The sequence below is a fragment of the Ursus arctos genome, unplaced genomic scaffold (assembly GCF_023065955.2).
Source record: "Ursus arctos isolate Adak ecotype North America unplaced genomic scaffold, UrsArc2.0 scaffold_28, whole genome shotgun sequence".
Lineage (NCBI taxonomy): Eukaryota > Metazoa > Chordata > Mammalia > Carnivora > Ursidae > Ursus > Ursus arctos.
Window position 1 is genome coordinate 29,748,187 of NW_026622963.1, and position 14,432 is coordinate 29,762,618.

The following is a 14,432-nucleotide window of genomic DNA, read 5'->3' on the forward strand; positions in this document are numbered from 1 at the left end:
ACCCAAAAGCAACCTACAGAATGGGAGCAGATATTTGCAAATGTCTTATCAGATAAAAGGCTAGTATCCAAAATCTATAAAGAGTTTATCAAACTCAAACCCCGAAAAACAACCCAGTCAAGAAATGAGAAAACATGAATAGACATTTCTCCAAAGAAGACATACAAATGGCCGACAGACACATGAAAAAAATGCTCAACATCGCTTGGCATTAGGGAAATATAAATCAAACCCACAGTGAGATACCACCTCACACCAGTCAGAATGACTAAAATTAACAAGTCAGGAAACAACAGATGTTGGCAAGGATGAGGAGAAAGGGGAACCCTCTTACACTGTTGATGGGAATGGAAGCTGGTACAGCCACTCTGGAAAACAGTATGGAGATTCCTCAAAAAGTTGAAAATAGAGATACCCTACGACCCAGCAATTGCACTACTAGGTATTTACCCATAAGATACAAACATGGTGATTCAAAGGGGCACCTGCACCCCACCCCAGTGTTTGTAGCAGCAATGTCCACAATAGCCAATCTATAGAAAGAGCCCAGATGTCCATTGACAGATGAATGGATGAAGAAGATGTGTGTGTGTGTATATATATATATATATATATAATGGAATACTACTCAGCCATCAAAAATTGAAATCTTAACCGTTTGCAACGACTTGGATGGAACTAGTGGGTATTATGCTAAGCGAAATCAGTCAGAGAAAGACAGTTATATGATCTCACTTATATCTGGAATTTAAGAAACAAAATAGAGGATCATAGGGGAAGGGAGGGAAAAATAAAGTGAAAGAGAGGGAGACAAACTGTAAGAGACTCTTAAGTATGGGAAACAAACTGAGGGTTGCTGGAGGGGGAGGGGGGCTTGGGGAGATAGGATAACTGGGTTGGGTGATGGACATTAAGAAGGCAGGTGATGTAATGAGCACTGGGTGTTAAGTACAACTGATGAATCACTGAACTCTACTGAAACTAATAATACAGTATGTTAATTGAATTTAAATAATATAAAGTTAAATTAAAAATAAAATTGCAACCCTCAACCCTCATCTCATCTCTGCTTTATTTTTCGCCGTAGCACTTGCTGTCTTCAGAAATGCCAGATGTTTTATTTAATCTGAATGTTCTTGTCTCCCTTGCTAAGTATATAAACTCCCAACAGACTAAAAATTTTGGTTTGTATCACCAGCACCTGAAATACTGCCTGGCCCATAAATACTTGCTGAATGGTGGGGTTTACCTAGACCTGCAGGCAAAATGGATTTGGAAGAGTGTCGGTTGCCCCAGATATTCATGAAATCAGTAAGAATAATTGCACTGACTGGTCTTTGGTATCTAGACAGACTAGGAAGCAACACAGATTCACAGGGACAAGGAATTGGGAGATTGAAGGGTTAGCACTTGGGGGTAATTGTGGCAACAAAAGCACATTCCTCTGGAAGGAGAGCATGGGAGGCGTAGAAGGTAAATAGTTTGTGGTTACAGACGGGAATTTCTCAAGGTTTAGGTAGTAGGAAGAAAATAGTTTGAGAAGTAGTAATGGCGAGGTTGGTAGAAAACTCCATTTTGCTGGGAATGGATTGTGTCACTTTTTAATTGCCCCTGCTTTAGCACGCAGTCCTCTTATTATATTTGGTTCACAGTGGAGTGGTGGTATATAAATTAAGTTGTGTTTTCAAAGGCCTTTGTTTTATTAGGGTATGGTTATATGTGGTAATCCGAGCAATCAGGTATGCTAGTTATGTCTGTCAGTTCATTACCCAGAGTTCGTGACAGTGTCAACCCAAGCTTCAAAGCTGAATTTACAGAGCTATTGCACCCCCCTCATTTGGTGTAGCTGATTGGCTTCTTAGTTGAGTCATTCAGTTGAACTTTTAAGTGACTGTCTTACAAGTAGAATTGACTTGTGAACAATGCGAGGGTTAGGAGCGCCAACCCCCTATGCTGGCAAATATCCAAATAAAACTTTTGACTCCCCAAAAACTTAATAGCCTGCTGTTGATTGAAAGCCTTACCAATAACATATAACAGCCAATTAACACAAATTTTGTGTGTTATATGTATTGCATATTGTATTCTTACAATCCAGTGAGCCAGAGAAAAGATGTTAGTTAAGAAAGTCATAGGAAAAGAAAATACATTTACGGAACTGTACTGTATTTATGAGGGGGAAAAAGAAATCCGTGTATAAATGGACCCATGCAGTTCAAACCCACGTTGCTCAAGAGTCAGCTGCGCTTTTCCACTTGAGGTCACTTCAGTCTGAGTAGAGCAGCTTGGCAAGTATGTAAAAGACTGAGCACAGCGTATGCTACTTCATTTTCAGCAACTGCTGGGGTGTCACTCTGGAGAAACGACAGTGCAGTCGTTTTCTTTCGGAGCAGCCTTCATTATTACTTTGGCCAGCATGCGATTACTCAGTTCTAGGCTTCAGAATACAGCGTAGAGTTAGTTTCAAATTCCAGTTACCATCTGGTGAGTTGTTGCTGACAGACCAGTATGATTTAGTAAATAAAACACGGCAGAGAGGGTTTCCTTCTCCTCTTTGTCAGTGGGGGGAGTGTCTTTCTTCTTCATGTTTGATTCTATTTACTTCTTCCATTTTAAAACGTAATGATCTCAAACATCACCTTCCTCCTTCTTCCAGAATCTCTGGGATACTTTACCAATCTACTGGTTCATAAAGAGGTTTCATGTGTTGAGGCCTGTCCCAGAAATGCTTCTTTACATACCTGTGCCTTTGTCGGCTTTATTTGTAGATGAGGTATGTTTATGATGATATGAGTTGAGCACGGTCATTTATTTTTTTAAATTAAAAAAAAAATTTAACTTGAAGTTCTTAGAACCAAGTGCTTCTTCATAGTTGTATTGACAAGTATAATATGATTGGCATCATAGTCTTTGTCTACATAGTTGACTTCGAGAGTCGTTAATGAAAGTTGGAGTGCCCTTGCATGGGTTATAGTGATTTCTTCTTCCCCTCCCAGTACAGTCGACTGTAGTTATAGCATATGGTACAACCCAATTTAAGAGAAATGCCTAATATAAGCCTTGCTTCTATTGAAAACCAGGCTAAGCCCATCCTCCTTACATTTCCTCATTAGTTGGTTGTTAGCATAATATTAACTATTTTAAGCTCACAGACCTCTCTTTATCTTGATCAAAAGAACATTCTTAGGGAAGAATCCTGCAGTTTTCATTTAATCCATTTGTGACCTCTTATGAGGCAGATGGAACAGATAGTTAGATGCTGTTCGGGAACTGTACAAACCAGATTTTTGCTGCAGAGCCTGCACAGCAGGGGGTAAGGGATTGTACTTGAGACTGAGAGGGAAGAGCTCTGCCAGGGGTGAGGGAGCAGAACCTTTGTATACTAACCAGACCCTGCTTGCTTACAGGGAGAATGCTGGGGAGCCAGACTCCTGGAGCAGTTTGTCCTGTGAGATCCCATATGGAGACTGTTTTGTGAGGCACCATCGAGAGTTGGACATCTATACAGTAACCTCTGAGTCCGAGTCACGTCATGAAGCCCCATTTCCTGGAGACACTTGCACTGGACATATTTTTAAACTTATGAACATCCAACAGCAGCTAATGGTAAGGAAGAAAAAGTCCATTTTCAGGCGTTTGTGCCCTCACTTTCCCCCCCCAGTGAACCTTCTTGTAATTAGAACAAAGAAGTGCTTTCCTCAAAGATGTGAAACCTAAAGCAGTTTTAGCAGTGTGAGATGTTACTGCTTATAGATATGGAACAGCAGCAGGGGACTGGGAATTTTTCTTTTCTTTTTGCCAGGTTTTTGAAATAATGAGAGATACGCATACACACTGCAGATACAGAAATAGGCAACAACTAGAACTCAATTTTCCTGGCATAAAAGGAAATTTGTCTGTTTATAAATTTGTCAGTTTAGCTTTATAAAGCTAAATGAACAAAACAGTTCCTGAGATTGTTGCTAAAGAACAAGGACCACATTTACTTAAAAATAAAGCCTTTTCACAACTATTTCAGTGAGTGATGATAATGTTACTATATTTAAATTGATAGTTGAATGGTAAAAAGATCACTAAAAAAATAAAGATTTTATAATCCACTCAAGCCTTCAAGATAAAGTTGTTGCCAGACGTAAAAACATTACAGACTCCCTGGTAGCATTTATTATGGATAATATAAACGTCATATGGGTACATGTCTCTTGGCCATAACATCTGAAAGGCTAAGTTTAGATAATTTTTCCACCCAGTTTATTTCAGAGCTGATTTGATTTGGAAAAAGCTTGACAATAATTTCATTTGAGGTCATCTGGGGTCAGCTCAGTACCAGAGGCATCTTTGGGAGCAGGCATTATTTTTGAGCCCAGCAGGCCAAGACACTTCATAGCAGGGCTGTGGGATGTGCCTGCCTTTCCCTTTCTCAGTCGTGTTTGTTCCAGGACAGGTGTCATTTTCTTTTCCTCTGAACGGCTTGCCAAGAAGCCCGATTTTCCCTTGGAGTTCTTCTTACTAGGTGAATGATAATCCAGTTGAAAATACCAGCTTGCAGGTGCCAGGGTTACTGCACAATATGGGAATATCTGCCTGGAAACTATGAGAAGTTAAAACTCTGACAGGATGCATGTGTTAGGAGCTTCTAAACCAACACTTGTTTCCCTGAATCTCTGTCCTGTAACGTTTGCCCTTTATTAAATGGATTGACCTGCCTTCATGATCTTTAGAAGACGGTTACACTCTCACAGGAATGGGAGCAATCTAAATTTGAACCCTCTGCGGAGCACAGCACAGAAGCTTTTAGCGGAAGTCCCATTTTTCTTGTGCTCTCTTAGAAAGACTTTAGTTGAGCACAACACATTGTGCACTTGCACATATAAACTTTTACGATCAACTGGGTGGTAGACAGGACTAGTCTAATGTTGGAGAACTGTAAGTATTCTGAGGGAGTACTTGAACGAGGACAGTGCACAGTAGATATGCACGAGATTATCGCAGTAGGTTAGAGAATGGGGAAGAGCAAACATGTTTTAAAAATCATTTTTTATTTGTTGAAAAATAGTAGTATTGTAAGAATTTCTGAAATCTTGATAGAAAGGCAAACCCACTGTAAAGATGAGCTGTATTTGTTTTTTTTTCTATTTTTCCTAAGCCTTGTCTACATGCACATGTAAATTTTGCATACTTATGACCTTAGACTAACACTATTTTTTATGTTTTTTTCAACATTGTGTCATAAATCTGTACTTCAGCCTTTACCATGGTCTTCCTGGTTAACAGCGGCATGGCCTTGCCATCAGGTTGACCAGCCATGTTTGTGTTTTTTTTAAAGGACTCCCATATAGTTGACAATATCTGTTTTTAAAAGTACTGTAAAGTTGCAGAAAATAGTTTCGACATGATTTATAATATCCTCAAGCCACAGTATTATCTAAGAATAATCAGGAATTGGATCTTATTAGTTTGATATGTTCTTAATTCATACTCAGTACTAGACAACAGAGGAACTGCTTTTATCAAAAACAAAAGAATATCCGCCATGCCACTGTTCTTGAACTTACGAACCCGTAACGAATAGTGGCTAAGCTGGATTGAGTGGAGCCCGTCTGGAGGAGTAGAGGACACTGTGTGACTTCTCAGTAAGAACTTTGGGCACAGCAGCATCCGTCTGCACCTTGCAGGTGACAAGACTTTACCACACTGGTTAGGACTTCCTTTCACTCATATTCATGAGGTGGGATGGAAGTGCCTGTGCTCCTCTCAGAGACCCTATAAAAATATCTTTCTCGGCTGAAGGTAGTCACTGTGCTTTTGTAAAGTAAGGTCTTTGAGGCTCCGTTTTCATCTACTTTTCTAAAATAAGTTCATAATTTAGGCAGTAGCCGTGTTGTATATCTTGACCGTTTTATCATTCCAGTGGATATGTAGCTCCAAGAGAGGAAAGTGCTTTCAGGAACAAGAGAAAATGTATTTGTGTTTCTTGAGATCAGCTTTTCCTGTGATCTTAGGAGGGCTGGAATGCAGCGAGTTCCCTCGGCAGGAGTCTTGCTTCGAGGTGTGAGTGCCATCTTTTCCCACGGGCAGCTTTTACAACTATCTCTCATTTCCTCCTAGAAAACAAACAAGCAGATGGACAATCCTGTGCCCTTAATGGTGACAGCGCAGGATCCTTCAGGTCTGCCCCGCGTGCCAGACGCAGATGGCCAGTTTCTCTGCTGCACGTCGGATCCCGGGAACAGCCAGCAGCGCTCGTCTCTTCCCGAAGACCCTGAGCGCCCTCCGAGCGGCCACGGGAGCACTGTGGGGGAGATGGAGAGTTCCTCCAATTTGTCAGGTGTGGCTGAGGAAGAGAATACAGACTGTTCCTGTAAGAAGGAAACTAAAGGTGTGGGGAGCGAAGGGGCAGAGGCAGAGTCATCACTTACTTTGGACTGTGGAGCCGAGTCTGATCCGAGCAGCCACTTTCGGAGCACATCTGCTTGTGGAGGAGAGGGCACAGGAGACTTTCCATCCTGTGGAATTAGCAGTGGACAAACTGGAACAAAATCATTTGCATTGGCCACAGACCAGGAGTCTCCAGGCACTGGAGACAGCGTCCTGCAGGGAGACGTGGGCATGCAACCGGGCGCCGCTCCCACTCTGCATTTCTCTGGGGGTGAACTGGCAGTCAGCATCCCGGTGACTGCAGGGGAGACAGAATGTGGTCTCCTGAATGCGGACGCCGCTGCCCAGAAGGACGTGCTTGAAGTAAGGGAAGGTACAAAGGAAAAGTTTGAGAACTCTAGTATCAGCACAGCTGGAGCCTCTGACGTAAAAGTCACAAGACCGCCTTCAGATAAAGCTGCTGTTCCAAACTGTGTCTCTGCCACCGGCTCCCCGGATGGCAGCAAGCCTGCTGAGTCTTTACTTGCGTCTAGGAAGGGAGAAGCCTCCCCTGGCACAGCTGCAGAAACAGAAACTTCAAGAAATTGTGAAGGGAGCACTATGGCTTCCGCGGATCCGAGCTCCCTGGTAGTTCCAGCTGCTGCAGATGGGCTCGATCCTTCTGCTCCCTTGGCAGGCACAAGCGAGGCAGCGTCACCCTCTGATCTGACCTTTCCCAGGCTGCAGAAAGACACGCCAAACCAGAAATCAGAAACTGATTCATCTCACACTCAAAGCCAAAACAGCAGATCGCCCATCTGTTCTACAAGTGGGGGGGACACTCTGTGTGCTGCCCCTGCCCGTGGGCAGAGCCCAGTGACTTCTGGTGGCGTGCTGGCTGCGGGACACTGTGATGGCATAGTTAGCCGGCCTGAGAGCACCGCCCCAGGACCACCCCCCACACAGCATCCGCCCCCGGCCTTCTGCTGTGAAGGTCCACGGGCTCACACAGCCACCCCGGGCCCTCTCAGAGACACCCAGGAGCAGGTAGAATTTCCTCCTCTCGAAGTTTCAGATGGAAAGGGCCAGGGAAAAGATTTGAACCTAGGAACCGCTTTAACAAAGACGCTTGAAGTGCATCCACAGGCAGTTGTCCCCAAAGCCGAGAAAGAACTGGTGTCAGACCAGGCAGTGACATCAGACAAGACTTTTTCTCTGGCGAGCAGTCCAGGCAGTGAATCAGTAACCAAAGATGACGCACTTTTTCTTGTCCCCTCCCAGAAAGAAAAGGGAACAGCAACTCCTGAACTGCATACAGCTGCAGATAGTAGAGATGGCCCAGGCGGAGATCCGCGCGATCCTGATAAGCAGCCATTAGAAGACGGTGCCACAGGCCTAGCTGCGCCCTCCACTGCTCTCCATCTTCAGCCCGGGATGGGGAATACCAGTCCCATGGGACTTGGAGGGGAACATGGGGGTCCCTGCCTCTCAGCAGCGTCTGAAGTTCTGGATATCGAGGAGGGCGCTGACCCTTCTCTGCTACGTGCGGGTAAGGCCACTGTGGCCTCCGATTCCATTCTGACTGAAGAAGGAAAAGGTCTGGTGGTTCCAGAAAGCTCTGAAGCTCAGGGGCAAGATGGCACAGATAAAGCAGTGACTTGTTCTTCTGTTAAGGAAGACACTCGTTCCTCAGGAGCGTTTCAGGAAGAGCAGAGAACACCACCTCCTGGACAGGAGGCTCTGGGATTCTGTGGAGAGCCTAGCTCAGCTGCTGAGGACAGAGCCCTTGAGCACGGTAATTCACTGGGCACAGCCTCAGCCTGCCTGAACGCAGAAACGAAGCATAACAAGGAAGTGGCCCCACCAGTCTTGCTGCTGACTGAAGGTGGGGCTGCACAGAGCCTGGTGCCACCGGGAGCAAGTCTGGCTGCAGACCCACGCCAGGAAGCCTTGGGTGCAGAGCACAGCAGCTCTGCTCCGTTGCCAGGTCTGTTACCAGTTGGGTCTGAGGCTCTTCCTTGCCATCGATCTTCTGCTCTGGATGGCGGAGTGCGAAACCCTGAATCCCAGGGTGAAAACACTGCTTGTGAGGTGAGCAGAAATGGGTTGGATGTTGCCGTGGTTCATGCTTTACAAGATCCTGTCGGGGCCAGAAGAAAGGCTGTATCACACAGTGCCCAAGACCCCCCGACTTCAGAAGTCTTGAGCCAGGAGAAGACTGTGATCCTGGGGCTGCCGGGAGCTCTGGCAGACAAAGGTGTGACTGACCGACAGGGTGCCGCAGCCCCGGAGATGGTGCCTCTCAGCTGGAAGGAGGGAGAGCGCAGCTGCGGCTTGGCTGGCTCCGGGGACGCACAGGTGCATGCTGACGCACAGGACATCTCACAGCAGCCTCTTGCCAGGGAGCGCCCCGCCGACGCCGGACCTTCAAGCCGTGGCGACCAGGCCCCAGGTGGGGCAGGGGGCGCTCCCCCTCTACCCTGTGCTGGGCCTCTGCCAGAGAGAGCAGACTCCATCGAGGAGGCCGCGAGTCGCATAGTGGAGGCCGTCCTCAACCAAGTCAAGTCCTCGGGAGCACTGATCACTGGGCGGGGGATCAGTCACATGTCACTGTCCAGTCCTGCAGAGTCGGGCCCAGTGACTGAGCAGCCAGAGAGCGCTTCTGCAGGGAAAGGGAGCACTTTTCTGCCTGGGCGGACCGCACACATGGGCAGTGTCTGTGAAGAAGCCCCCGGCAGCCTTGCAGGGGGTTTGGCTGAAAGGGAGGAGCCCGAGAAGATGGCTCTGCCTGCTGAAGGATCTGAGCCGGCGGCAGGTAAGCAAAGCAGAATGCAGAAGTAGCAGTTTGAGGGGCACTCTCTTAAGGGCCTCAGAGATATGCTGGTAGGAAAAGGAGGCGTCTTTGTGGTTTAGAAGTGTCTTTTCATTCATTGGGTAAGTTGCCAAGTCACCACCGTCAGGAGAGGCACGTCCTCTCAGGGTTGGACAGATTTTGCTTCCGGCTTCCCGTGGACTGCGGGCTTGATTGATTGGAGCCTATAAGCGCTCTGTCTGCCACACCAGAGCACTTGCAGTTTTGCCGAGAAAATTGTCTTGATCGCAGGTGCTCTACAATGATAAAGGAATTTAGCCGGTGTTTTTATTCACATGGCTTCGTCCTTTTTTCTAGAACTGTAAAAAGCAGTGCCGAAAAAGTATGTTTTGCTTACAGACCTGGAACACTTTTCTTTCCCTATCCTCCTAGTCTGTATTCTGAGCAAATTTAGAGTCAGGGTGGTTTCATGAAACAGCTGTAAGTGTCGTTTTGCGTGAATGACCCTATATCCAAAATGGTGGTATTAGGTCACTGGGGAGGGCGGGGGGAAGGGAGCGGAGAGAACGCCCTCCTTTTCCTGCCTCGGAGCCGACTTCCAGTTCCATTGCCTGTTGCTTTTGGGCAGCAGTCTGGGAATTCGGGACGGAGCGCAGTGCAGGGGATAGGATGCAGGATGTCCGCCCGAGTGAGCTGAGCCGCTGTCACAGGGCACACGTCGTGTCTGCTTATCTTGGTGAAGCAGCTGCACTGAGCAGATTGCTCACACAGCAGCGCGTTCCATCTGTGGGTAACCATGGCCAGAGAGAGCGAAGAGAAACCGCTGTGGCTCGGGGCAAATAAACGATGTGAATAGAACTTCTTCTTGGGGGTGGAGGCTGAAGCCGAAGCTGGAGTCCAGGGTGGTATAACGATTCCTGAATCGTTAAAGGTCAGTTCGATTCAGTTCGATTCGTACTTTGATGCCACCACCTATTACCAGGTGTAGACAGAGGACCGGTCTCCATGCTCACCCCCAGGCTGTGTAGGTAAGAAGTAGCCTGAATTATTTTTATTGTTTGTTTGTTTTTGCTGCTCTTCCAGTGTTTGAAACTCTCCTGAAATTGTAGTGTGTGTTCAAAGTGTGGGGGTGGGGCAGGCAGAGAAATGAACAAATAGAACCAGAAAAGAAGTTGCTTAGGAAAAAGAGCCGCTTAAACACAGTGGTCCTCCCCCGTCCCCCATAAAGGGTTTTTAACCGTTTATGATCTTTTTTTCCAGTTGAGGAATTTAAGAAGCCTTAGGTATTATAGTATTTTTGGTGACTTGAGGTTTTTAGTTTTATTCGTGTTTTGGATTGTTAGTACTAGAATTTTTTGGCCACTGTCTCAGGATTTAAACGAAAAGTCTCTAATTTTTAAAATAAGACACAACAACAAGTCTATTTTGGGGGCCCTGGCAGGTTGGCATTTCAGAGGAATGGGAGTGGCTGTAAGCTGATGCCTGGCTGTGTTCTTTTCATTTGGGTGCTGTGTCTTTGGCCACATGGGCTGGAATTATTTGTCTTTCTGGCTCAGTCATCTGAATTTATTAACCCAAGCAAGTGCAAATTACGTGAAGTTTGGGTCTCTAATAACCTGGAGAGAAAAGGTAGAAACCGGGGACAATTTCAGACTTTGATTTTTAGTAGTATGTAGATGGGGTATAGATGCTAAGAACTGATCTTTACGATTTAAAGGTTTTAGGTAGGAAAATGAGTTATATGAAGTATCCGCAGTCTCTCTGGGTTTAGGGTTGGTTGATGTGTGTGGGCGAGTTACTTGTTCTGCTACCAAGAGGAGTCATATGTGTTCAGTGCTCATGGTCTTACGTTACAGAGAGAAGTAGCCAGTGACCAAGAAATAGGTGCTTTCTTCAGAGGAAAAAAAAAAAAAAGGCAGAATTGGGGAAAGTCCCAGGTCACATTGCCCTAGAGAAAAAGCACCTGAGTGTGATCTCAGCCAAAGGGTAATTTCTGGGACGTTTACATTCCATTCATGGATTTAAGCATACTGGTTTTTTTTTTTTTTTAATATTTTATTTATTTATTTGACAGAGATAGAGACAGCCAGCGAGAGAGGGAACACAAGCAGGGGGAGTGGGAGAGGAAGAAGCAGGCTCATAGTGGAGGAGCCTGATGTGGGGCTTGATCCCATAATGCCGGGATCACGCCCTGAGTCGAAGGCAGACGCTTAACCACTGTGCCACCCAGGCGCCCCTAAGCATACTGTTTTATGAGTGAAGAGACATCGGTTTAACCGCTGACTTGGAAGGAGCCACATGGCACTGGCTTCTGTTTGTAGATGCTGCCAAATAGAAAAAGCCAAATAGAAATTCACATGAGAAAACACAAAACTGCCAGGTGGAAGGAGGGGGTGCAGCCCCGCACTCATTCTGAGCATTCATCTCAGTGGTTTGGGAAGTTAGCCGTCCTCGGCTGAGCCAGGCCAGGCCCGCACAGCTTGCCGGTGCCCCTCGGGTCTCAGCAGTCACTGTCCGCGGTCTTGATTGGTCGCTGCTTGCCAAGATACATATTTTCACTTGATGCGTATAGGATAATAAGGTTGTGCCAAAAATCACATCCCCAAATAAATAAAATAGAAGTCATCAACAACCAAAAAAAAATTACTCTTGTTTAGAAATGTTTTGATCAGTAAGTACTTCTAAGGTGATTGTTTAGATTTTTTTTTTTAACTTCATTTACATTTTATGAAATGTAACACAGATTTTTGTTCTTTGGGCAAGGAAACTTGTTTGCCCACTTTCAAATTGCTAGTCAGATTGTATAATTATAAATTACGGAATTTGTAAGTGCTCATCTGTAGGAATGTAGCTTTCCTAAACCTGATGTAGACCTTTGGGCGTGTCACAATGTGCTATTAGCATGAACTCTCTTCTTTGGTGAAAGAAACTTCTCTGCCCTCTGGTGTATGGGACATTTTTTTCTGCCAGAGTAGTGGCATGACGAGATTAAAACTGGCCACAGAAAAATTTCCACATGAAATTGAGATGATAGTTCTATTTTTGTTTGTATTGCCAAGGTGAATTTTAAACATTCAATCATCAGCCCCCTTTAAAAAAAAAAAAAAGTCAAAGCCTAAATTTGCCTCAGACATCAAGCTATCACTTCCTTCCTGTATTTGCTTTACCATATGGTGGTCAGGTAACAAAAACCACTACTGTTTGGTCTAGTGAGTATAATTCTAAAGAAAACATATAAAAATATTTTCTTAAGAAAAGGAATTCCTTGGGGTGCCCGGCTGGCTCAGTTGGTGGAGTGTATGACTTTTGATCTCGAGGTTGTAAGTTTGAGCCCCATGTTGAGTGTAGAGATTACTTAAAAATCTTTAAAAAAAAAAAAAAAAAGGAAAAAATTCCTTGTTTGTGATTATGTTTTGGTTGGGGAAGAAATAAAAATTAAAATATAAAAATATATTACTTACTAGACTACTTTAGTCTTGTCCATTGCAGTGATGGTTAGATGAGAGTGTGCAGTACGTTTTTAAAGACTCTTCTTAAAGGGTTTATCTCCTTCTCAACAGGTCTTTCCACTTTGTCCTCTGCAAATATAAACATCTCTGGCTTCTTTGATGATGAGCAAGATGGACTACCTAGCTTCAGCTGTTAGTCTGTTTCCTTAAAGCTCGTGAATTTGCTTTTGCATATGCAGTCTGCACCACACTCACGGATCGGTCAGGAAAAGGCAGTAGTGCAAATGGGAGTTGAGTAGACATGGACTTGCATGTCTGCTTAGCTGCAAATCCATACAGAGGCGAGGGGAAAACCATGCAGACCTTGTGATAAAGGAATAGCCCAGCGCAGGGCCCGAAATGACACCAGCTCCAAATGAATACTTTCCCATTTAACACAAAAGCAAACAAAACACACAAAGCCTGGACGTTGTACAGATACTAAGATGCAGGAACTGATTTTTCTGACGCACTTTGTAACCCCCTTGTTCTCTTCAGAAATGCCAGACTTGAAAGCTGCAGATGAAGTGGATTTTCTGAGTAATACCAGGGCGAGCCTGGCTCCTGCAGAGGTGGCCACAGGGGACGCAGCCGCCAGACCCAGACCCGACCCCGACGTGAAGCAAGGCCTGACGCCCCAGGCGGTAAGTGGCACGAAGTCTGTAGGAGCACACAATGTATTTAGCCGGCTCTCTTGTGTCTGATTGATGGCCTAGTGTTTTTGTTTGTTTGTTTGTTTGTTTGTTTGTTTGGGGAACTTTTTTTTTTTTTAAACAATAGTCTTTTCCCCCCTTTCTCTTGTCCCATCGCATGTAGATGTGGCGATGTGGCTGTGTTCAGCTTAGTTTTGGAAAGGGCCCTTCTGCATGGATCCCTTGGAGATTGTAATGAAAAAGATTTTCCCTGTGAGCACAAGACTTGAGCTTGTCATCATGTGTAACGCGCCACAAAATGAGAGTTACCACAAAAGGATCTAGGAACTCTTTTTAAAACCTGACTGTTCTTTATCTAGAAACTGATAGCAAAAATGAGATTTTAACTTAGGGTTCACGACTAGCTGTCTAAAATGTGTAGCATGTCATTTTTAGTGACAAAAAAAGGTTCACTAGTTTTTTCCCTTAACAGCTTTATTGAGTTATAATTCACACACCATAAAATCCACCCATGTAAGTGCTCAGTTTAGTCATTTTCAGTAGATTTCAGAGCAGCAGTCACCACTGGTTTTAGAACATTATCATCACCCCAGAAAGAAACCTCGTAAGCATTAGCAGCCTATCCCTCCCCACTGCCCGGCTCCTGGGTGTCCCTCCCCTCCCGTCTCTCGCATCTGCCCATTCTGGAAAGTCACATGGGATTATATATAACTACGTGGTCTTTCACAACTGGTTTCTCTGATTTAGCTTACTGTTTCAAGGTTGAACCATGTTGTAACATTGATTAATATTTTGTGTCTTTTCATTGCCAAGTAATACTCCATTGTATGGACGGGACACATTTGATCTTGTTTCTGCTCTTGGGCTGTTGTGAATAGTACTGCTGGGAACCTTTGCGTACAAGTTGGTGTGGATATATGTTTTCATATACCTGGTAGTGGTAATTGTATATTTAATATTCAGTAAGATTTCAAAAATGTTTTTTCTTTAGGTTCTTAAGATTCTTTTTGTTTCAAGCTATTAACTTAAAACAAGGGAACAAACTTGTTGAGAGAAACAGTGCTCTAAGCTTTAGAGTCCTTGCTGGTTAATAAAAAAAAAAATAAAAATAAAAACCCTTTG

At 44.8% G+C, this 14,432-nt stretch overlaps 1 protein-coding gene across 17 annotated transcripts in view; it reads left to right on the forward strand.

Annotated features, from left to right (window-relative positions):
- AKAP13 (A-kinase anchoring protein 13) overlaps positions 1 to 14,432 on the forward strand; it is a 323,670-nt gene that overhangs the window by 167,261 nt on the left and 141,977 nt on the right. For 16 of the 17 annotated variants that reach the window (XM_044388388.3, XM_044388389.3, XM_044388391.3 and 13 more), the window contains 3 exons: positions 3,408 to 3,606; positions 6,109 to 9,172; positions 13,156 to 13,301. In XM_044388388.3, coding sequence (XP_044244323.2) covers positions 3,408 to 3,606; positions 6,109 to 9,172; positions 13,156 to 13,301 — 3,409 coding nt within the window. Of the gene's footprint in view, positions 1 to 1,198; positions 1,312 to 3,407; positions 3,607 to 6,108; positions 9,173 to 13,155; positions 13,302 to 14,432 lie in introns of those variants that run through there. The other variant, XM_044388395.3, reaches the window with a different exon arrangement.